The 25,901-nt window shown below is 40.7% G+C and overlaps 1 protein-coding gene across 1 annotated transcript; it reads right to left on the bottom strand.

Moving 5' to 3' along the window:
• Positions 1–220: 220 nt before the first annotated feature.
• On the bottom strand, positions 221–25,901 carry LOC146559838 (rho guanine nucleotide exchange factor 26-like). The gene is made up of 15 exons (XM_085243623.1): positions 25,695–25,901; positions 23,741–25,262; positions 22,877–22,928; positions 22,656–22,798; positions 20,693–20,749; positions 20,329–20,489; positions 16,861–17,013; positions 16,590–16,719; positions 16,001–16,075; positions 15,615–15,704; positions 13,985–14,136; positions 9,219–9,428; positions 2,824–2,894; positions 2,532–2,636; positions 221–2,198 (listed from the first exon to the last, which is right to left on the bottom strand). The coding sequence occupies exons 2-15, from the start codon at positions 25,184–25,186 to the stop codon at positions 2,056–2,058; spliced, it is 2,988 nt and encodes a 995-aa protein (XP_085099749.1). The 5' UTR covers positions 25,187–25,262; positions 25,695–25,901; the 3' UTR covers positions 221–2,055.

Raw genomic sequence — 25,901 nt, 5'->3', positions numbered from 1 at the left:
CTGAGCTTTAAGATCATCTGGGTAATATGATATTTCACACCCTCGATTTAATAGCTCCAATCTGAGAAAGGTGCAAATGTCCAGAGGATTTATCTGATTATCCTTCATTAAATGTTCAGAAAGAATGTAATTTATTGTCCCAAGTTTTATTCCTAGAGTGGTCTCTGCTGATGTGTAAAAAAAAAAAAGGAAAAAGAAAAAAGTCATTGATCAGACTAAATGATGGGCAATTCAGCTTTTATTAGGAGTTGCTGATTAAAAATATAGAAGGCTGAATAATCAAGTTGCTTCAATATAATCTGTATTTACGAAAACATACATTACACATTTTAAGCCGTTTTACATATTTACATGTACAAAGGTAATTTACACTAGATACAAGAGAGGAAATGACTTAAACAAGACCGGCTCCTGCTTATGTGTGTGGTGCCAAAGCTAATGTTCCCTGAGAGCAAATGCAAAGCTGTTCTCTTTGAAAGTCTGGATACTTGTGTCCTTCCTCATGGCAGCACTGCCGACCGCCATAGCTTGGTTCGTGTGGCTCAACAGTTATGGTTGTCATTTGGACTGAGTCCAGAGCAGTTGGCTTGATAGATGGTGTTATCTTCATCCTTTGACCAAGTCATTTTTCTTCTTTAGCTGGGCAACACTAAAAAGATGACTCATGCTGGGCAATACCATTAAGAGCAGGGCTGTTCTCTATCTTCCGATCTTGCCATCAGCACACAAAATTAATTTTACCATCCTTCTATAACACAATAAATATGAAGGGGTGGGAGGGTGTACACCCAGTATCAGTGCCAGTCCACGCCATTAAAGCCACCTGTCTAATACTGTGTTATACCACATACTTAAACTACTCTTTGGGCAGTTTAAGTATGTGTCAAAGCAACACCTATATGAATGCCACAGACAGCTCAAGATGATTTTAAAGTTGTAGCTGGCTGCTGCATATACCTGTGTCTGAGACCGATCTTGTGTATTTGTGCTTGTAAAATATTTCAAACAATCAAAATCATTGAGTGAATGGAGCGTCTAATAATATTTGTGACATGAATGAATCATTGATTCATGATGGTGGCATTAACAGGAGACAAGAGGGTAGACAGACTACCTTCTGTTATGCACTTAACCCATAAGAGAGAGGAGATTATATACAGATTACTTTGTTTTCAATATAATCCAGAAAAAAAAAGAAAATGGATTCTGCTATTTACACAAAGTGCCTTAAGCTTCAGACAAATAGCTCGTCTCTCTTTTGCAGCTCAACGTACACCACTTTGTATTCTGTTGCAAATATTGTCATAGTTTCACATGCCATCAGAGGCTGATTAAACACTCACAGGAGTTTCCACATTAACCCACACACTTTACATAAGCTGCCAATCACACCCTCCTTCCTTATTATCACTTTCACAATCAACAAGATGCTGGCAAAGCTTCAATCACATGGCCTGAGAAGCCTCATTAACAGAGCGCATGCCAGGCTGCTGTTAGTTTCACACAATTTAGCCTGTTTTACCTCTTACAGTATTACTGTACTCTCATTTTAATTGCACATTATAAAGCGTATTCTTTGTAAATGAACAACAACAAAAAAAAGCATTTACAAATTTCATACCAGCTATTGCTGTGTGGTAGGGTGCTAAAAAAGCAGTGACTTTGGCTGTGGGTGTGAAGTTTTACTAACCAGGCTAGGGAATTAATCAGTGTGACAGATCCCACTGTCAAAATGTCCCACCTGCACAGAGACAAATCAGTTATTAGGGAAATCCGTCTTCCACGTGTTTGTTTTTAGTCTTTCCTTTGAAACTTAGACAGTGTGGCTGATATTTATTGATGATTGTGGCTCCATCTTTATTCCACTGTGAGGGCCTAGCAGCCGCAAGGCTCTCATAGATGTCCAGTTGTCCCCTGGAGACAGGTCAGTGGTATGGTTATTGAACTCATTCGTCTGAGTTCAGTGCTTAAAAAGGCAGGTCACTGGTGTGTTGAGGGTTCACTAATGGCCAGGGAAAAGCCCCATGTAGGTTAAGCAGTCTGCTCATCGTCCTGTCACACATTAGTCTCAAGGCCCTGCAGGCGGTCCATTCTCTGCATGTTGCGTTCAATAGTGGCCTGGCATGTAATTGGTTCAGCACACTCGCTTAGAAACCATCCCCTCTCTCCATCACGCAGCCGCTCGCCTTCGTACCAGCCTAAGAAGAGAAACTGGCTTTAAATGAAAACAGAAGAATGTGTTGTGTGGTACTTTATGCTTTTACTGGCTCTTCTTTTTTTGGTTCTGTCTGTTATTTAATGTGAAAAAGGCTTCCATGTGTTTGCACAGATGTGAAACCACATCTTCAAACAGGTATCAGATCCATTATGTGGAAAAAGTAAATGCAGACTTTGAAAGAGAGATGGAGAGTATGTAAAAGTAAATGATGAAAGGAAACCGTTGAAACAGGAAGGTGGAAAATGAGAGGAATATTAAAGAGTATGAGTGAGGATATATGAAGATATGAGGGAGGCAGAGAGAGCTGACATACCATCTTCTACAGTCTGCCAGACAAGCACCACATCAGCCACCTGCAGAGACAACTCGTCTGGCTGCCTGGCGGTGTAAGTTCTGATCATCTCCACCTGCATGAGATCTGAAAGAGCACATCCGAATCATTTTAGAGAAGTCACACTGGCACTTTAAATATCTTTTGACAGGCTAATTTCAACCAACTCAGCATGAGGAAACTGTTTCAACTCATAACCACAAGGTGGCGCAACAGGCTAAATAGAAAAGTCAGGACAGAGCGTCCATGTGATTTATGTGTTGTGGAAACTCACTGGTTCGGTCCTGAGTCTTCTTATTGTTGTCATTATTGTTCAGAGCACTGATCCACCGAGCACGCTCATTCCTGAAAGAAAACGTAATGGCACATGAGGAACTATTAAAGGACTTTATAGTGTTCCCAAAGTTTAATAACACCACAACTCTCAAAATTTTGCTCTACTATGGGAGTTCCTCGCTGCTTTAATTTCAGTCGAAGATGCTTTATTGTTCAGATTTTGTATCATAGATACAAAGGGCGGTCAGAATCAACTTAAAGAAAATAAAATGAGGTGGAGTTGCACGCAAACAGCTTTACAGGCTAGTGTGAGCCGCACAGGAAGCTTAGTGTTCCCTCGCTATCCTCTGTCCCGTGTTATTGAGAGGGCACAGAGGTGTGTTTTGTAGTCAGAGGGAACTGAAGGGAACAAGCACAAAGGCTTGTTCTCAGAAAAGAACTGCCCTGCTTTGCTTTGCTTTTTTTCTTTCTTGTTTGAGTTTCACAGCGAGGAAAAGTGGGCGGAGTTGCACAGATCAGGTTCCATGAAAATCCACCTCTCATTTCACCTGTTCTAAAGGATTTGGAAAGGGAGAGAGGATGAGATAAAGAAGCCTACGGAAATGAACCTGCGGGGGTTTGCTGAGGCCCTCTGTGACTCAGCACTGCTGGCCCTGGATCTTGCAGATGAGAACAAAATGCACAATTGTATGGACCCTCTTCACAGGGGCCTCAAACGGGACGTGAAGAGACGAAGCCCATGAGTCAGACATCATTACTGCATTTCAATCTGTTCTGGTTCTTTTCAGGGGGGAAATATCTTGGCCATGTCAACAACTAACTTGACAATGATATAGGTCAGTAGAGATTGGATAACAATTACTTTTAATAAAATCGTGAAATTAAGAGAACGGGGCGTACCCACACTGCAATATCAATGCCTGTCACACGGTGTGACCTTTGGATTTGGTGGATACATTTCATAACGATCAACTGTTGAACCAATCACCTCTCTTTATCACCTGTCGGTGTGCTTGAAAGCAACCCTGCATTTTTGTCACTTGATGGCCTTTTTAAAAATAGGACAGAGTTTTGCCTTTGTTCATTTCTGTGCTAAAGATGCAGGTTCTTTACATTCATTCGAGTTGCTCTGTGGGGAAAGACAGCTGTTAGTTGTTGCTTCTGACAGCTGGAGGTGCATGCCAGATACAGATACATGTGTGCAAACAATCACAGCAAGTCACCTCGCACTAAAGCTGCTGAGATGCCCGTTTGAACCCACTTTCATTTATGGGTTCAAATATAACAAGCACAGGCTCTAGGCGAGCATCATAAATCCAGAGGACTTTGTTTCACTCCTTTTCCATTGTAAAATGTCTTTACATATTACAGATAAGAAGAAATGACTTTCTAATCTTCCATCCCCTGACAACTTCAGCAGCACGCTACTGCTTTTCATCTTTACATCTTCTTTCCTTCCTGTCAGTTTGTTTACTCCGATCGCTCCTGTTCCCACCCTTAACTGACAGTATTTGGGTACAATTCCTACTTCTCAGACTGAAACGCGGCATATCTCAGCACGGAGCAACGCAGCCAGGGAATTTCCCAAACCAAGGGGAACAATCTGCAACTACTTTTTTTTTCTTCATTATTATCACTTAAAATGAAAGTAGAAAGAGTAAGAAAACCAGAGTGCAACAGGAATACAGTCTCTGGTAGAGACCGTCACATAATCTCTGCTGCTTTGTGTTGTAGCTGCATATCTGACAAGCAGAACTGTTTTGCTGCAGACCTCTGTAGCGTCTCTGTTTCACTAATAGAGAAGAGCTATTCACTGACGACGAGACACAGCATCAAGGTCATGGGAAAGACACGTTGACATGAGCACAGCAAACAAAAGGATACACAGAAAAGAAAAGAAAAGGAAGAGGGCACAGACAGAGAAGAGGAGAATCATAAACACTGCCACAGACAGCAAAACAAGCCACACTGAGGTCCCTGTGCCATCTCAAATCCAGCTGTCTGTGTGAATTCCTGATGCATTACATCGCTGCTAAGGTTAGAGGTCATTGTGTTGTATGTAAGCTTCTTAGACCTTGCACAAAATACTCAAATTAAACTAAGGCATCAGCTTAAAAGGTCGGCAGGTAGAGAAAAAATGAACTGAAAGCAGAAATAACCACACTGACAATAACAGTCCATTTCCACAGTTTCATTTCAACAAAAACAGACCTGCCTCGAGTCAGAATGTGTGGAATTTCCCTTTGGAATATGGAGAATATAGAGAAGGGTTTTTTCTTTTTGTTTTTTTTAATGTTTGTATATTTGTGTTAACACTCATTAACAGATAAATCATGCACAGACCTGCATTTTGTCGTTAGCACTTTTGTGACAGTGACAGGAAAAGCAAATCAAGTCCCTGCCCCACCCTATCCAGTTAGCAGCTGCATGTCTAGGCTTTCACTTTGGAAAGATTAAAAAACATGATTGGGACCAACCTCATCCAATACGTGTAAACGATGTATGCAAATTATTTGATTGCACTGCCTCTTTAAGAAACTGCCTCGTACCTTGCTAATTATTGTATAATATTTCATTATGTCAGTCATGTGAGTGAGAGCCACAAAAGAAAAATGTACACATCGACCTGTTTTAGTGTTTGCATTCAATCTGCTCAAAAGATGGTGACTTATGTTGGAAGATGTCATTTTCATAGTGGTTGTTTTATTTTGATACTGTGGCATAATATTGTGTGTAATATTAGGACATTTAGTCAGCTATGATGGAGGGAACAAATGTTTAAACTGAACAAAAATGCTTTTTGGGGCTCTTCCTGTGCTGCTTTGTATCCAGTATGAAATGAATAGTGGATGCTTCATCTTTTCTTATTGCATTCACAGGCTGCACAAACTGGCATGCAGGCTACTCGATGAGAACCTAAAACTGTTTTTTGTCATGCAAATAATGTCAGAATTTTATTTAAATGGAACATTTTCACAATTTTACGTCATTTAACCGAGTCTTATAGATAAACTAGTACTTTCAAAAAGTTTCTGCATTACTGTTCACCAAAATGAAGATCAAGTCACCCGGGTGAACAGAATTATCGAACAATATTTTATGGACTTGTGTTTAAAATTTTTATAAAAGTGGTTAAGTTTATATTCTGAGATCCTGTAGTCATGTTAATGTCCACTGTGACACCAGTTTCCGAGGCCCAGCATCTATTTATCTGTCTTATTTGCTTCATTTAGCTCGTAAACAGGCTGGCTAATGAAACAACACTGTGTGTCAGGCTGGGTTAAATCGCCAAATTGGGATGAATGAATGGAGGAAAAGGAATTTATCCACTGATTTAAAAACAAAACAAAGCGAAGACATTGGCTGCTGTTGAAGTGATGAGACAGGACGGTGAGGAAGAATCGGGAAGAGTTAAGTTGCAGGCAGGGGGAAGGATAGTCGTGGGAAAAAGCCTGCTTGGCAGTGGATTGTTGCTAGGCAACAACTTCAACAATGACTAGAAACCACTGTAACAATGGACAGTTGCCAGAGTGCCCCCCCCCCCCCCCCCAACCTCCTCTCTTCTTAGCTCATTCAGGACTACAGTGAGTGAAGCGCTGACCCTCCACATACATACCCACACATCTCATCATCTGAGCCAAGGGCCCCAAATACATCAAAAAGGGAGTCTAGGGGGTTTCCGCAACAAGCTATACTACATAGAGGAGGCACTCAGATTGGGTGGGGGATCACAATTATGCATGCCAGAGTAGTAGGTCAAGGCATCAGCAGGCGGTGCATTTAAGGAAGTCCACTGAATCTGCCTCCCGTGCATTCACACATAGTACTATTACATAATACTACTGCAGATACTTTGCCAGGTTTTTGCACTTAGTAAAAGTGCAGAAACAAATCATTTAAAATGAAGGCTTTTGTTTTAATGACGTACTGTGTGAGGTGTCGTGTTTTGGAAACAGTCGTTTTTATTACCCAATAATCTGTTGAATATTTTCTTCATTAATCACATCATGTTTAGTCTGCAAAACGATGAGCCGAGTTAACAAGTTTGTGCTCATTTGGAGATTATTCTCAAAATAGCATTTCAAGTTTAAAGTCATTACAGTTGCTGCTGTACGTACAAAACTCCTTCTGTAGATGGAGTTGGTAAAATATGTCGACCAACTTTTCAAAAGATATATCCTCTTGACTCCATGAGGATATAAAAAAATAAAAATTAAAAACTCAGTATCGTTGCATCTGTCCACTGCCAGCCATTTTATTTTGCACTTCCAAATTTGTGTTGTTTTTCCTGCTGACTTGATGCAGCTTTCTGCACCATATCTCCAATGTCCTTACACTTATCACCACACTGTGTTTATGTGCTTAAAGAGAAATTATTTCCTCGTTGCTAAAACTGGTTTATGAAGCACTGATTTCAGTAACTACTCTAAACGAGGCATTTTGTAGAGAGTTTAAGCTTTGGGAGTTGTTTGACTTGAAACGACCACTTTAATCTCCATATTTCAACTTTATTCTGAAACTGATCGATGTGTTTTTCTTAATTTGGCACTATTACCTCTTCTTAGACATTTGCCTCCCATACAATAATTAATAAAGGCTCAAACTATCACTGAAACTAACAGAAACTAAGCTAAAACTAAACATTTTGAAACAGTAAAAAATTAACTGAAACAAGCAAAGTTACTCTGGAAAAACTGAAATTAAAGTGAAAGCAAAAAGTCAAAAGGAAATAAATTAAAACCAGACCGGTCTCTCACATATGGATGCTTAAAGCACTTGTCATTTTAAAATTCGCTTGGTTAATGTTTTGCCGATAACAGTCATTATGAATTACTTTTAAGAACCTAAACCAATGTTTGGTGGGGAAACAGGCTCCTGGTAGACAAATTTTTGACTTGCAACTGCCACCCCCCAAACCTCTTAATGAGGACTTTAGAGAGAATTGTTATCGCTCTGCTTCTAAGATTACAGCCGGTACGTCAGTGACACCTTGTGTGCATGCCTCTGACGCAAGAGGTGTCGGCAGTTCGGCAGAATCTGCTACCCTGAGCTGAGAATGGTATTAGGGTGGGGTTGTAACTTTAGAAATAACCAAAAAACACTCATCCAGTGTGAAAACAGATTCATTTTCTGTAGGTCATCTAACCCTGGAACTTTAAACCCTCGCACTTATTTGCCTGTACTGGCCAACTTCCATCAGGACTGAAAAATAACTATTAATCTTTTGAATGCTTGACTTGATGGCTTGCTGTAAGGTATCCATGTTTAGTTATTGCTGACTAAATCCAGGTTTAAACATGTAGTATTTTTATCAATAAAATGTAATTGCACACCTGTAGTCACCAAAACAAGGCAATAATATTATAAACAGTAAACGGTACAAGTCGAAAGACATTTTTAAGGTTGCAATTTGCAGTGTAGACGTGCCATATACACAGCCTACACAGAGAAACCACAGCTTCTGTAAAGGCAACAGACAGGGAGGTTCTCTAACTACACAGGAATGAGGGGGAACCGGCCCCGTACATATGAAAACACTCCTTACAGTATCAAACCACAGCAACAAGATGCGTGCGCAAACGCCTGTGCATTCATCGAAGTGCGCATGTGTGCATAAGCTGCAGCTCCCAGTACTCAAAAGAACAAATAAACCTTGCAGGAAGCCCAGTGCATAGCTGATCCCTTTTGTTTGTGTGGGTTATACAAGCAGCCTTTAAATATTTTTGTTGTACTAAGACACAGAATCCAAAGCTCCAGCTACACTGACTGTATTTGTGAGTAAATATTTAAGTGGCACATGCGACAAATTTCTGAACCAACCCCTTAGACTATAAATAAAGAGAGCCGCTTCTATTTAGAATACATGATTGTTTTGTTGACTTTATTCCAACCCAATCATCTGATACAGCCAGTCTGTTTCAGAGTACAACTCCAGACAGTACGACTGTATAATGGAACAGCAGACTTTATTTAACAGTGCGCCCATCTCTTCCTTAAGTAACAAAATATCCCTGTGACTTGTAATGGTGCAAAAAGAGACTATAAAATAAGAACCATGAATCTTCTTTGCTTGAAGTTAAAAGGTGTATTGGAGCACATACAGAAAAGATAAGGGAGCAGAAATTTGATCCAAGCTCCCTCGCAGAGAAGAGTAGACATGCTGGTCTTAAAATTTTAAGAGATTGAGCCTTATTGTGTGGTTCAAAGTGAAATCACACGACTACTCTAGTTTCCCAAAATGATGATAGAATACACATGAGTGTTTTAATGAGAGTCAAAAATGACTCATAGTTCCTTATCGCCATGCCTCATAAATCTGTGACAAGTGAAATGCAAGTGAAACGAAAACAGCACATTTAAGAGGTACAAAGGTTACAAAAAAAAAGCACTTACAGCAACTCTGTTCCAACGATCATGGTCACCTTGTCACCAGAGCAGTTGCTAGGGAAACTCAGTCGAAAGAGGTGGTTGGCGCCAGCTTGCCGTGAGCTCAGCATGCTGGTGGTGCTTCTGATCGGTGACCGGTTGAAATCGCTGGGTTGACAAAAATCCACACTGATCTGATTCCTCAGAGCGTAGTCTATGACAGTGTAACTGTCCTCACTGACAAGAAAGACAACAAAGTGATCATTGCATGAAAATTCAGTGTACTTAGTCCACATCACTTACAAAGCAAGCCATACAATTCTATGAATCATGAAGTGGGAAAGACTGTACTATGGTATTTAATGAAGAAAATGTTCAATTATCCCTCAGATTTGGTTCCAATCAAAAGTCCAAATGTGCAACTGTCTATATATCCTACGACTGCACTCTGTTTTTGCTTGTTTAACTGCATGCCTACATTTCCCACGACTTTTTCAAAAAATCTAGTAGCAGCTGCAGTTGGTCAGAAACATCTGGAGCTGATTGTGAAACACTGCACCCCTGACATGGCACTGAACCTGAAGAGAAAGTGTGTGTGTGTGTGTGTGTGTGTGTGTGTATTCATAGTGTTAAGGAGCTGAAGTCCAGCTCATGTTTTATCAACCTGAGACTGAAACAGCAGCCAAGCCGAGAAGCTACTGGACAGCAGCTAGCTTGTGCATTACATAAACTCAAACAGATGCCAGCAGTGAGCACGTCTGACTTATACATGATGTAAAGTGAGTGCCAAAGCCAAGCAGCAGAGGCATGCTCCATGGATTTTCCACACAAAACTCTGAAACTCACGGTTGTGACTTCTTTGAGAATCCAGTCATGGTTGGGAGGCTCACAAGGTTTAACCGACACCTACTCTCCAACTATCACCCACAAGTTAAAACCTTTTTCCCCACTACGTAACACTTCTTGGAAGAGGTAGCTTTAAGAGACACTGCACTGTGTGTCTGTGTATAAGATGGATGTAAGACAAGCACAAATCTAACTGTGACTAGACACTTCTCACAACTTCTTAAAGGAGTTGTTTAAAGGAATAATAATAATAATATGATACCCACGGGAAATTTGCATTCCTGCAGATTTAGAATGCAATTCGTGTCTATAGAATGGTGTTAGTTAGCTTAGCTTAACAAAAGACTGAAAATGAACTAATAAAAGTCAACTTTTCATGATTACTGGTTAGATTTTTCATACTTGTCAGATATTGAAAAATAAAATGTTCTCTGCTGAGCATTAGAGGTATAATTCGAGTGATTACAAAAGCAGGATAATCATCTACCATTATGTTGAGTTACCCTAAACAGTCCATTTATCGTTCCAGATTCAAAATGTGCATTTTACCAAAACCTATTTTTAACTATGTAATGTCAGTTTTAACCTCTGTTATCTCCTATGCTCATTGAGGAATGGAGATTATATTTGAGGAAGTCAGACTGCCACTGTTGACAGTGACAGGCCTGCTGCCCTTCACGACTGAAGGAACATGAATTATGTGAATATTTCTGCTTTGCCTGCATTATTATATTATATTATATTATATTATATTATATACTCTATTTATCTAAAAAAAATGCTTTTCCTGAGCTCTCTGACCTCGACATGCACATTAATTGTCATTTCAACACTTATCCAGGAATGGGGATATGAGCAAATGCAACAAATAGAAGCAGGAAAGTGTTACTGATAAGAGAAAAGTAGGAAAAGGAAGAGAACCCTAGAGGGACAGACAAAGAGTGACAGGATGGAGGCAACAGAGGTGTGTCTGTGTGTGTTTGTGCGTGCGTGCGTGCTTCAGCAAATTTTCCAGTTATTATAAGATATTTTGAACCCTTTATCGTAAAGCTATATTGTGACAGTTATTTCTCAAGAAGGTCTGGTGCTCTCCATTTAGAGCTATTCTGTGTACGTGTATGAACACATTCCTGTATGTGTGTAATTTTTAAAGAAAAAAAAAATTGAGCATCAAAACAAGCTGATAAAGGCCCACCAAACATTTGTTCCCAGCTGTCTGTAACTTGTAACGTGATCTGGGCATGCCTATGGGCAGAATGGATAACGGAAATAACAAACGTCTTTCAATTCCTACACAGATTTTTTTTTCGTATGTAAGGGTAAAGCCTTTGAATTCCACTCAGCTGACAAACAAGTTAAGCTGCATTTCACTTTATCTTTTTTTTTGGCTGAAAAATTAAATCGATGAATTTAATCACCTAAAACAATCTAAGATAATCTTCAAATGTGACCATTAATTGCAATTAGAGATACTAAAATAGTGTTTGGAATTTGAATCTCTTCAAACACACAAAAATGAAGCGTTAACAAGATAAAACATCAAACACGCCATTAGCATCATTAGCTTTTTGGCTCCTGACTGACCTACAGGTGAAATGCCTGGAATGCCATTGACATCATGACACTGGGAATGCGATGGGTGGGGAAACTGCATGCTTGAGGTTTGAGTTTTTTTGCATGTGTGTCAGATCATTGCCAAATGGCAGATGAATTGAGGTGGGGAATCGCCGTGATATGCTTTGTCAACATGTGGGAGAGAAACGTTAAATTCTTAAACAATTTTATAAAGAAAACCCAAGTTGTGGCTTTCCTTTTCCTGGACACCCACACCCACACACACACACACACACACACACACACACACACACCCTTCTAGTAGCAGGAAAAATTCATTATCACAGCTGTAATAAAGAACAAACAGTTCAAGAAACAAGCAAAACTAATATAAACCTTTAAAGACATGTTGAGATAGAACTCCATGTAAATGGATACGTGCCCACACACAAAATAAGAGTATAATGCTGAAAGCTGAGCCTATGACCCAAAAAAAAAGGAGAATAGACTAGACACAGGCACATACAGCAAAAAACACAAACAAACCATAAGATCAAGAGGAAAAGAATGAGAGAAAAAAAGCAAAAATAAAAAGAATAGATGGAAATCTCAACATGAATTAATGTTTAGATGATGCCCAGCATTTACACAGGAACATGGGGGGGATGAGAACGAAGCCAGCTGGAGTGTTATGTAAGTGTTCCTGCGAGCCAGAGTCCAGCAGAGCAACACTTTACCAGTGCATGACACAAGGCCCAGCCTGACAAAGGGATGGTCCATAGTTTAAAGTCAATAAAACAAGAAGATTGTCTCGTCTCTTCTTAATGGCTATATTGTCCTCTCCATTACAGATTTAGCAGTGGGTGATGTACAAAAACAACTAACTTTTTTCAGATATCATGTTTTATGTGTGGAACTGTACAAATCTAAGATGATTATAAAAATAATAGTGAACATCGGTAAGCACACAGCATACTAAAAACTTACAAACAGCTTAGTTACTTTTGAATACATGGAGTCAAATGACAGGCAAACAGATTTAGCCTTTCTTTCTTCAGATAGCACAGGGTTATATATACACTCTCAAATGGCTCTAAGGTCATGCCTATGCTTTCTCTAGCCTACTGTGTAAGTAAGTGCTTTGGCTCTGACCTTTTCACCCCTTTCTTGTGGTTTTGACAGAATCCTAAAAATGTTAAAGTGAGACAAGACTGAACTTGCAAAATATACCACTCAAACTATAAGTCTTAATTTCAACAGAAAAGGCCATTCTGCCATTATACCTACAAGCGCTTGTGATCTAGGAGTGCCTGGATAGCCTTGTGTGCCCCTGGTGAGCTTTTGTTTGGATTACTGCAGATGGAGTGCAGCAGAGTAGCGTGCCACAGCTGGACTTCAGCGCTCTCCACAGTACAAACCAATATTATAACAGCTTCCCCCATCCAAACGTACGCACACACATAAATACACACTATGATTCCGGAGCCCTCCCTTTTCCCGAATCCGTCTTCCAAACACAGGCTTGACACCACACACTGCTGGAGTCTGCCGTGGCAGATCAGATTCCCAGAAAAATATCATATGGAACGTTTCTTTTCTTTTATACAGTTCTGAGGAATTCTTAGTCTGCGAGTGGCGGGATTATTACTTCCAGACACTAAGGAGATGGCCGGGAATTTTTGTTTTGGCAAAAACAGACAAGCAGGCGCACGCATGCACACACAAACACACAAATGAAAGTCATATCAAGGATGTCCTCTTTATAGCTTTTCTTTTTCTTTTCTTTTCTCCATGGTATTGCCTAAAACTAGAGGAAATAGGGGAAGAGGAAAGCAGACTCACTGACGGGTCTGACAATAGAGCAGGTTTCACAGCTCCAGGTGATTCATGGCAACAAGACATGTCAAGAGCCAAAAAAAACTCTCATAGTGCCAAATAGCAACAGGTTCAGGTATCTGCACCTGATCTACCTAAAAACACACGTGATAATGTTGCCAGGGTGGAAGTGCAGTCTACATCTGCGGTGGCATCAAACTCCTTTAACGGTCTCTAAACCTGCTACCAACACTTCTCGTGGTTTGCTTTCGGTTTGCACAGAAATATTGTTTTGCTTTGTTTTGTTTTTTTAAACAGGCTCATTTCCCAGGACGAGTTCAAACATGACGACAGAGAAGACAAATCTACACACCCTGCACTCAGGATCTCGGTCACATACAGTGCTCACACGCAGTGAAAACCTGAAGACTTACGGTTAAACTTTCACACTCAACATGCCACGACATGTGAATTATGAGCAGAGCCAGCAGACCAAGCTCAAACTCACACCAAGTAAATCAGATGCAGACCCTCCCATGCATGGCCTGGCAGTTCTCTACAACTTCGACGAGACTCACCTTTTCTTCCTGGTGACAATGAGGACGTCATTGAAGAGGAAGAAATAGACCTGCTGCCGTGATGTTCGCTTGTAAAAGATGTTGTTGTCCACAAATGCAGTCAGTTCCCCTCTTTTTACCATCCACCTGGAGGATGAGACCAGGGGGAAAGGCTAGAGGAGCATAAGAAAGAAAATATGGTGAACAGGGGAAGATGGTGAATCTAATTAATCAAAGAAATTTTAAAATGTCTGTAATGTTGGGGATGAACAGCTGGAGAATGAAAAACGGTTCACTAGGCATCCGTGCGCTCCAAATGTGCCAACAGCAATTTCCCACATGGCTTACGCACACTTAAACCTACCAAACCCCGTGTTTACTGTCGATACTCATGACAATACAGGGGTGAGTTCTTCTTTTTGACAGATACGTGTACATACGTGTTAGCATGCACCACTTGCTAAATATGATCAGCAGATGTGGCCTATTAGCATTAAAACTGACTGTGATACACTTGGCATACAACTCTATACAAAAACATGGTGGGTTAACACTACCACCTCACAGTGAGAGGTACATGAGTCAAACCCAGGCAGAGCTGTTCTGTGTGGAGTTTGTATGTTTTTCACAAGCCTGCACGAATTTTCTCTAGAAACTCCACTTTGTCACGCCATCAAAACACATGTTATGTTAATGAAGCCTAACTGGGACAAGCACACTGTTACAGTTAAGGGTGACAGACTAGCTCTTTCCTCATGTTATTTCCCTGCAGTCTCCCATAACAGGAAAGCCTCAGTGAGATGTGTTATCATTGACCAGTTAGTCTTGTGGTTAGTCAGCCAGGTTTTCTTGAATGTGGTGGAGAACATAGGAGCAGATAATGTCATGGGAGTCTTTCCAGAGGGTTGCCGTTCCCTAACTGCCTTTGAACTCTAGTGATATCGGTGCATACCATACACATCCATCACCAGTATCTGTTTAACCCTAGAACTACTAGGGAGGGTCATTTTGACCCCATGCTGCAACAATAGCAGTAGGAATTTCTTGAAGAAAGTAAGTTGTAAATTTTTCTCAAATTTTTCCACAGTGTGCATCCCTTTACCTCCTCACACCTGAAACCCATTTGACTCAGCTGGTCTGCTGCAGATTTCACCGTTCGCTTACTTGGATTAGTTCTCCACACTCTGTACTCTGCTCCGTTCAGCTAAAGTTGCCGTAATGCTTTTCACAGCCAGCAACTCATCCAGTTGTCCACGGGTCCGTCCTCCACTCTGCCACGGCTCAATAACCATCCCCGACCCATTCAGCTCTGCGATAATTACTTGCCTTTTATCTAACTACAGTTCCCTTTATATTCCTCTAGCAACCTTATCTAGCTAGCTCTAGCAGCCTTCATAACAAAGTGTATGAATGATATGTCTGTTGCTAGGCAACCAAGCCCGAAGCAATTAAAAAAAATTTATCTTTCAGCAGTTGAAGGTATAATTTTTCTAAACTTTTATTTTCTCTTTTATCCAACTTACTTCAGAATTCACTATGTGATGAACAAACCTGTTGTACACGTACAATGACAATAAAGGGCTATTCTATTATTGTCATTTGTTAATCAAAAATATTTTTGCTTGCCAAAAAACTGAAAAAACCCACATACCTTAATCTTGAACTCCAGTTGAGAGTTGATGGTGTACATCATTTCTGTTCTCTCCATCGTCCGAGCTCCTTCATTGCACTTTCTAACCACCTATTAATGCACACACACATAAAATGTGTAAAAACGTCAACATGCAGGCACTCTGCTTGTCATTTCATATCCACATATCAAAATTAAGAGTACAAGAAAGCTAGATTAGCTTTTTTTGCATAGTAATTAATCATTTCCTGTTGTGGCTCACAGTGATACAACAGAACAGGAACTGTTACTCTAGTTTTACAAACTAATTGTCTAAATAATAACCGTACGTCAATAATAATTTTGTTAAATAATTTAACAAAGGTGCAAGCCATTAACATTGAACTTTTGTTTAACAGTGCCCTCACCTTGCTAACTGCTTGTAAAGCCTTCTTACAAGCTTCATATTGCGGTGAGTCTTTGGCTGTCTTCTGACAAATTGTCTGTAAAACATGGATTCACACAGGTTGTATAATTAAAAACACACATTAAAGTCATTAGTTCACAACAACCCACAACAGCTCACTGGACTCATGCACGTCACTCTCAGCAGCCTGATCACATATTGAAGCTGTGGGAAGAAATGAATGGAAACCAAACTTTCTCAGGATCCAAACCCTCCAAATGTAAAAGCATAAACCCAAGAGGTCCCTAAGGAGACAATGACGGAAGGAAGAGAAGAGGGGGATAAAAGCAGAACAAGCGAAAGGAAGAAAGGGAAGCAAAGCAAAAATGGAATAATGCTCTGCCAAAGTAAGCATGAAAGTGAAGAAGAAGAAAAACATTACAAATCAGTTAAGATTATTAAAGAATTATGTAAGGTCAAAGAAAGATCTTTAACACTAGAACAAACCATGTGTTGACTTAACAAGGGCAACACAGATAAACAAACTGTTGTGCAAGAGGCAGTCTTGTAATTCCTAAGCTAGCCCTGCTGTATGTTTTCAGTGCACTTACATCCATGAGCAAGGGAAGGCGAGTGATCCTCTGCATGGGCAGGATAAGGAAGGAGATCATGGGGAGGTTCCTGCAGTCAGGGTGGCCCTCTATCCTGGTCAGCACCTCCTTAAATGTTGGATTCTTGGAGCTGTATGGGAATAAGGAGGCAGATGCAGCACTGGGTGAAAAAAGTGAACTTGGTCGAGGCAAAAGTGGAACAGCCATGTTGGATCAAATCCACGAATGATAAGATAAGAGCGTATATGTGTGTGATTGCTCGGTCACTCACACCAGCCTCTGCAGGGTCCTCTGTTGGTAGACCTCATTGGAACAGTATGTAATATATGGATCAAAGCTAGACTGGGAATGCTTGCAAACGATGTCAGTGATGTCATCGATCACTATATTCTGTTCATGTTTTTTCTCCAGTTCCTTGAAAAACCTAGACACCAAAGTGAAAGAATAAAGGTTAGTGTGACTCACTAACTTGAGTCATTCCCTACTGAGGAATAATATAGAATAGTAAAATGACAACGTCCGGTAGACAAGGAGAGCTGCCAACAACTTACTTCTAAAGTCACCATAAGATGACAAAAGAGGAACTCTCCACCACTTAAAATAGACATAGCAAGCCATTAGCCATAACACAGAGGCTTTTCCTCTTCCTGAGCAGCAGCAGATGGCCATTTCAAAAGGCATGCCACATGTCCAACTAAGGTGATAAACAGGAAACTTGCACAGACACAGGATGTGGACCTTGACCAAGCTGGAACAGGTTCCTGCTCATCTGCAGAAGCACCTCTAGAGCCTTTAACCAGACCCCCCATACCTACTCCACATACACACACAGTGACTATCTATGGAAAAAAAAAACTTTTTGTGGCTATGTAGCCTTGTGCCCATGCCTGACCCAGTACGCTTAACCTTTTGATGAAGGCATGTGCACACGAGATAACAAAAAAGAAAGAAACACATGCTAATTCACATCCTAAACGATGTATTTGGGACATTTACAGGTCAAAGCTGTTCATTCTGAGGCAAAGCATCTCCTGATGGATGTCCTCAGGAGGATCGAGGTCACGGTAAATGAGTCAAATCAACAGTGTAAAATAATTTAATTATTCAAACTTAGACCTCTAATCGAGGATCATGAGTGAAGTCAAGTGAAATGAAATCTGGTCTACCTCCAAGTGCAGAAGAATTCCTCATTTTATACACTGCGTCACAGATGCTGCATTAGGAATACAGTCCGATTTATGAAATGTGGTGGGACTAAAGCATGTAATAGCCCAAGAACACAAGTCAAATATAATCAGTAACACATCTGCATATAAAATACACAACAGCCCTCCTACTTGCTATCACACACAGACTACACAGAAGGCTGAAAATAGATTGATATTCAGGTATGTTTTAAGATAATAACCTCAAAGCTGTTCCTAGTAAAGCATCTGGTTTAACCAGTGCTACAGGGCTCTGTGTATCTTAAGATCTGCCTTCCCAAGTATCAAGGGTAGTTTCTCATTACTGTGTCTGGCCTGTGTGTAAGATGATTCTCAAGAAATTCAAACATATTAGTATGATGTAAAAATATTGAGGAGGACGTATGCGTACTGGAGATGCACCAGGTATATGTGTACTATATACCAGGGGTGAAATCTTCCATGTAAAGTTGTAATCTTCATCAAATGTCATGAATAACTGGTAGTTTCTATGCATATGTGCACACACACATCTCACTGAGCAGTATTAAGATAATTTGGTTGTTTTTGCATTTTAGCCCCAAACCAACAAGGGCCCTAGGAGACTGGAAAATGACAGCATAATCTCATTTCATGCTCAGATTTTTTTTAATCTGAGATTTTAATGCAAATCTGATTAAAGAGTCAAACTTGAAAATTAAACATCAGGATTATCATATTCAAAATACTCTTGATTTTGAAGTGATTTACTTAAAAGTATTGTACATCTTGTGCTAATTGTGGTCTTAACCAAAGTGAAATCACATGTTTCTAAAACAGGTGAAGGAAGAAACAGGACTGCACTAAAAGTGAACAGTGATTTGAGAGAATTTTACCATCATATAGAAACACTGATGTGATAATATTAACAGGCTGAATTGCAGCTGAACATTCAACCTTTGTCATATTGATATCATGGAAAGCGTCTAAGAAATGATGTCATATCTAAAAGTGGCCTCGGAGATAAACTCGAGGAAGAGCAACTGGCGGCCAGAAACTGCTCTGCCAATCATTCGTAGAAATAATGGAGTCGGATCCACCAGAGTAATTGCTGAGCCATCACAGTTTTCATCAGTCTCAGCTTTCATGGCCTCTCATGCATGATTGTTTCCATCACTTTATACGATTTTTGGAAGGTCATGCTACGTGGCCAGGAATGTTATTAAACAGTGAACTATAAAGTCATGATGGACAGGTAACCTCAGAGGATCCATAGCAGCAATTTTTCATAGACGCATAAAAAACCCCCAGACATGCAGCCTGTTTCAGTGCTTTCAATCAGTGAGGAATGTTCACTTTAACAATGCAACCATAATTATGAGGAAGACTTCTTTGTTCCTTGTCGTTTCACTCAATTTGCCCCTTGCTTCTTCTCCATGTCTGCTTTTCGTCAATCAGCATGCGACTTCACTTACACTCGCATCCAGAAAAGAGCTCAGCGCAGCGTAAACACAAATCCTTTGACAATGAAAACAACCCTTACTGAAGGGAGGAGAGTAGCTGAAAGTCTGTATTAGCATACACTGGATAGTTAAGCATGCCAAATTATCCAGCTAATTAAGCAAAACCAAGGTGATGAAAGAGACCTGAAGCCTAAAAATTAAACAACCAACCAATTCCCCTAAATCAGTGATGCCAAACTCTTTAAATCGTGGGCCACATGCAGCCTACTTTGATCTTAAGGGGGCCGGACCAGTGAAACTCCCCTTTGTATAAATGTAAAAACATTTAACAACACATTGAAAATCTTTCAGGAAAAGCAAGTGCAATTGCATGAATAAGTCTCAGTTTTTTTTTTAACATGATAAAGAAATGCTGCTGTACTAAATGAAAGAAATCTGTCAGCAAGAATAAATAAATGTAAAATTACAGAGAAACTTCTGATAGCTCACCTGTAATCACAAAACTGAAGATTTTTGTGAATTCATAAAAAAAAATGTACTTTTGTTTATTATTTATTTATTTTACTGTGGACCAATAATAATTCAGTTCAATTCAATTTTATTTATACAGTGCCAAATCACAACAACAGTCGCCTCAAGGCGCTTTATATTGTAAGGTAGATCGTACAATAATAGATTCAGAGAAAACCCAACACTCATATGACGCCCTATGAGCAAGCAAGTAGTAGTAGAAAAATATACATATTCTATAGTAGATAGAAGTGAAAAAACTGGAACTTTTATGGTATTTAATTGTTTATCTACTAATAAATTACTTTAGTGTAGTACAAATTACTATGGGGGGGGGGGGGGGGGATGGGGGGGTCTTTATCAGTAGGCCAAGCTGTAAAACAACTTAAAGTCTAAAATCTATGTCCTCCTTCACTTTTCCAAAGCCATTCAGTGGGCCGGACAGAAGTCTTTCCCAGGCCAATTCTGGCCCCTGTGTCTTATGTTTGATACGCCTGCTCTAAACCAACAAATTCTTTAAACCAACAGCATGACTACCAAATATGAAGACGAATAAAGGTGCTCATCTGATAACAAATGTACTTACAAAACAGCAACACTCACTTTTTGCTAGCCTCACAGACATCAGTGATATTGGAGAACAGGTGATGGTGTTCAGTCTTGGTCATGGTCTCCCTGAGCTCTGGAGAATCCTTGAACATGCGGATCAGGATCTCGAGACTGTGGAGATAGGAGTGCTCCGACGAGATCACCTCAAAAATGGCCTAAGGAGGAGCAAGAGACACATCAACCGAGAGGAAACATAAAAGTCAGATATATGGGATTCTGTCATCCTACTAGGTCCTGGTAACGATGACCCTGGGTTTCAATCACATGAGGTATGCGTTTAAACTAATTACACATCTAAGTACTTAAAGTATGAATCGGAAAAAATAACTTAAAATGAGCTAGAAAGAACGACTCGTACCTCTTGTCTTTTGCGTTCTTCTTGACTTATCTGCTCACACAGGCCACTTTTCTTAACCTAAACAGAACAATAAGTCAGAAACATTTCTTGCATCATTTTTGATAGACACTTGTTTAACTACATGCAATCAGAGCACAGGTGTAGGCTGTGGCTTTTTTTTTTTCATATCTAAGAAGCACAAAGAAAGGCAGTCTTTGCAAGAAACACTACAGGAGTATAGAAATTTGTTGGATCCAAACACTAAGATTAAACAGGAACCACTTCTGCTCATTTTGAAAGTGGAATATAGCTGAAAGGAAACTGCATTGGTATGTGGCTGGAGAGCTTTGGTCGAAAGATGTTTGAATGAGAATGAAACAAAGCAACGTTTTGAAAGGGACTGGGTGCGGAGTGCTATTGAATTAATCAGCCTGTGGCTTTGTCAAACTGAATATGAGGCTGAGTAATAAACACCTTCTTTCGTTACACCAGATTTAATCAATATGACCTGGGGCTCAACCACATTATACTTTACCGATACATGTAAGTAATGAAAAATCCTGAAGATAGTTTCCCTTACTTGCACTAGCTCCTCAACCCATTTTTGTGCAAAGCAATAAGGAAGAGATACTCCTGCAGGAGTATCTGCCCCGCAGCTCTCCAAACACTGAGAACAAATAAACCTGAAGCAGGTCAAACACACACTATTTGATTTCTTTCACACATACAGCCATCAGTGTTACTAGATATTGCTCCTACTTTCCTGGCAGCCCATTTTTGAATTGCTCTGTATGAGCAAAGAGGTTTTATCCAATTGAGCATCGTCCTTCTCTGGTTGAAATTGAGCATAATTAATCAGGTGTCATTATAAAATGGCAACTATTTATTCCTTTTTTCCACTTGATCAGGTTGCCTTCAGGTAATTTAGAAACAATTGCGCAAGTTAGCTCCAAAACAGCCGCACCTTCTGAAAGAGTGAATGGTAATTCTTAGAACCATGATAATTCTGGGATGTGACATTTCATCAAAAAGATGAGACACTGATAGTAGAAGGGTGGAGCTGCTCAGATTCAGGATTAAGCAAGAGTCACAAGATGACAACTTGTACATTCGGTTCTCGGCTCCACTGGAAAAAAAAAATTCCCGTCACACCAGGACAGTGACCAATCACACAAGTATTCCTGAATCTGTAGGGTGAAGAAAATTCTTCAGAACTAGATCACAGGCTGAAGGCTCTAACGCATTCACAAAGACGAACAGCTGTAAAGCAGCTGTGATAGAAAGAACGCTTACTTTGCCAGAATCCTGGGCAGTCTGTGCCCAGTTCACTTTAGTGTCTGGCTGACATAAATATAAACAAAACAAAAAGTCTCTCTACAATGTTTTCAGCCTTCAGTCCAATCTCCTACTTATTATAGACCATGTGCAGACAGTACAATCCTCAATTCCTCAATCTGGGCTATGGCCTGCTTTTGCTCCCACACGTTCCATCTTCTACCAGTAAACAAACAGATGGGGCTGCATTAGTAGAAAGCTAAATTAGCCAGTTCCCCTTATATTCCTCTGCTGCTCAATTCCAATCACTAACTACATTATGTAATGCAAAGCCACCACAACTCTCCCCGGAGGCAACATTTTAGGCATATTTGCAGTCTGACGAGCGTACAGAGTTTGCCAACACATTGGCATTAATCCCAGAAGTGCTTCCAAGACTTCCTGTGGGCCTGGCTGACTGTCTGACTCCCAGCCTGCACAAGCCCTTGACAAACTGCTCCTGTACTCCCTGATAAACAAAGTGAGGGGCAAAGGAAAGCAGAAAACAGTGGGAGGATGGGTACAGATGGTGGCCAAACTGGATATGACAGCATTCTTTGGAGCACTAGCATTCCAAAACTACACAACCACACTCCAAGATCCAGAAAGGATTTAAAATATAAGAGGAAGAACAGAGACTACTATTGTGCCTGTGTGTGTTATGTCTTACCACACTAAGCTGGCTCCAGGAGGTACGTATGGGCCTGTACTGCACTACAATGTTGTTATCGGGTTTGGGTTCCCTGGAATCGGGATCCTCATCTGAGTCATTATGTAATGCATTCTCCTTGTAGTTCTGGTAAAGCTCTTCCTCTGCAAAATCACAGGTTTTTTTTATTCTGATCTTTTATAGCAAAAATATAACACAGAAACGCAAACAGAATTTCTCACCCTCGCTGTCAAAAGTCAGCTGACTGGTCAAAACCTTCTTCTTATCTGGACTCTGAAACAGACAAAAAAACAGCATAATGAGTTTAATGAACTCTGAAAAACCAAGTAGGGACACATGCAAACCATTAAAGAAAGAAACTTGTTTCACCTGTTCACTACCTGTCCGTACCCTTTTGCAAGTTGCCTCCTCCAGTGACCCCTGTCTAATTACAGAGCCTCAGTGTGTTTAAGTGTATGTGTCACGTTGCGTCATGTCTTCCATCAACCACATTAATCGTTTCTTTGTAAGGCCTTGTTCTAACCTCTGCGGCTGTTGCCACCAAGCTTGTTCCACTGTACTTTTACTGGTTGTGTTGTAATTTTCCAATTTGAGCTTTACCCCTCCCCCTTCCCCCAGATAACAAAAGTCCACCATGAAGCAATCTTTGTGCACAATTAAATATAAAACCATCAGAGGGATTGTTGCCGAGTTGAGAAATCTTAATGTGCTGCAGAACGGGGGGGAAAGTAATGCCAAAAGTTCACACAGTATTCATTGACAAATATCATTTGCTAAAGGCTTGCTTTTCTAAAATTGATCACTTATGGCACTTCTCTACAGCTTGTTCTCTGAAGTCACCTGAATATACTAAAATACACAATAATTCATTCTATTAATTATATTATATATAAACTTCATGTTTTTTCAACTGTTTTCTGAAAAAACAACACGGTTAAAATTAATTTCTAGATATTAAGACATTGATTCGAATATTAAAATTTCTCCTACTCCCCTATAAGTGAATGACAAATGTGTTAAATATGTGCGATTTCTTAACACGTACAATTTGAACCCACTCTCTTCTTTGAAACTGATTTACTCACCTTGTTTTTCCCATTGCTTTTAGTCTTTTCCGTTCCAAGGCTAGGCTTTGAATTCTTGGTGCTGACATCTTTGGGTGTCATGGGGCTGTCAGGCTTGTTGGTTGCAACACTTGGCAGACTGATAGAGCCAGGACTTGTTGGGCTAACTAGTGAATCTAATTTATCCCTGCCTAGCCCTCTGATGACGGGCTGGGACAGCCGATGGCCTTTGGGATCTGCTGTTGATACTTCTGAGTCTACTCCACTCACAACTGCTCTCCTGTACGATGTACTCCTCAAGCCTCTTCTAAGAGCCCCTGGACTCTCACTTTCACCATCTTCCCCCTCATTGTGGCCTCCTGTAGAAAAGTAGCTTCCAGTTTCCACCATGCTCAGGGCTTTCAAGGAACGTTTGGAATGATCCCATCCCAGCAGCCCTGCCGATCCTTGAGCTTGTGTCCCAGGGGAAGGTGCCTTGCTTTGCCGAATATCGGATGCTAAGCCCTTGGGAATAAGCTGCTGGGTGCCCATCTTGAGAGCAGCCGCGCTATGGGTGCTTAGGACAATGCCGTTATAGGGACAGATGGATGGGGAGAGTGACGGTGAGGGTGATGTGGAGGACATGGAAGAAGATGAAGAGGTATGCCTGGTGTCCTGTGGGGATATAGGTGAGGATGACTGGGACTGACTGAGCAGTGCCTGCCCTCTGTCTTCTGGCGATGGAGATCGAGGGGTTGGGGGGTCTGAGGAGGTTAAGGAGTTGAGGGAGGGGATGCTGGAGGTGGAGCTGTAGGAGGGGGTGAGCATGCGATGGGTTGGAGGAGATGAGCTGCATGTGGATGAAAGGGAGGACAGTTCAGGTTGATTGTAGTTGTTGTTAGGAGTGTCTGGTGAAAAGACAGGTGAGGAACCATTAAGAGGAGTATTTTCTGTTGAAGGTGAATTCTTCTGAAATGCGATCTGGCCCTTCTGAGAACTCTGACTTAACGGACAGGACATGCATGTCTGTGAATCCCAGAGATGCTTTTCAGGCCATATCATCTCCCCATTACTCGCTTTCACCCCATCAGAGTTCCTATTATATACCCTATTGTCCAGTGAAGCAGATTTGCTATCCTCAGACCTAAATTTGGACAACAAGCGTCCATTGGAGAAGTGGCTGATGCTGATGCTTCGAACCACTCTGTTTTTCTTTGAGGGTTTATGTAAAACATGCTTTAACACCGCTGTGTTATTGTCAACACACTGGGGTGTGACCACAAGTCTCTCAGCAGGCTGGCTCAAGGTAAAGGAACATTTGTTGTCCTCCTCGGTGAAGTTTGTCTTCATGACCCCATTTATGTGGCAACTGTGGGGCCGCAGTTTAGGATTGCTTGAGTCCTGGGGCCTTTTACTGTTATCAGTGCGGAGTTTCCACAAAGGCATGATATTATTGTTGGACAAATCTACATCATTGCCATAATCCATGGTTGAAATGCGAGCGTCTCTTTTTCCCTATTCGTGTCCAACCTCACAAGCTCACGGAGTCGGGAGGAAAAAAACCCTGAAAACAAACAAGAGAGAGATACCAATCAATATCAAAGAACTCAGTGTGGTGTCCAAATTCCCAGAGTTTAATCATTAACAGGGATTTAGTGCTGATACTGGCAGCTAAACTTAAAGAACACACATAAGCAAGCCAGTGAGGAGAGAAACAGCCCTTTTGTAAATGTTCACTGAGGTGAAATGCCCCAATTACAAGACAATGTTGCAATTAAACTACTATAAAAGGGCAACAATGTTAAGCAGCAGCAGTGCCTTTACAGACCACATTTGTTTTTAATCTTCTCAGAATCTTTATTCACAATTTTCTTTTTTTAACTGTGTTTTTCTGTCTGCAAAAATGCGTATAGCTATAAAGAGGCGTGTAACTGAGAGCTTTTTAGCGAGATTTTAAAAGATTTTTTCCACAGGTTAATTAGTGTCTCCAACTTACCTTTAATCAGTCGATCCAATGCAGAATCCGTTCATCCTCCCTGCCCTCTCGAGTGGCGGCCCTCTTTAGCGAAACTGATAAAATTAACGTGCTTTCAGCGCGGAATCAACAAAAGGTTTGTGAAACCGGAGTTACGAAAGTTACTAACCGACTCCCGTGCGGGGCACTGAACGCGTCTGAAGCGCCTCTGTGCGCGCTGGGGAGTTT

This window comes from Mchenga conophoros, linkage group LG14 (genome assembly GCF_057382185.1).
Source record: "Mchenga conophoros isolate Kocher_MC1m ecotype Shallow Benthic linkage group LG14, M_conophoros_male_GT1.1, whole genome shotgun sequence".
Classification (NCBI taxonomy): domain Eukaryota; kingdom Metazoa; phylum Chordata; class Actinopteri; order Cichliformes; family Cichlidae; genus Mchenga; species Mchenga conophoros.
Note: the sequence above shows the minus strand (reverse complement) of the source record. Positions and strands in the feature narration are given on the sequence as shown.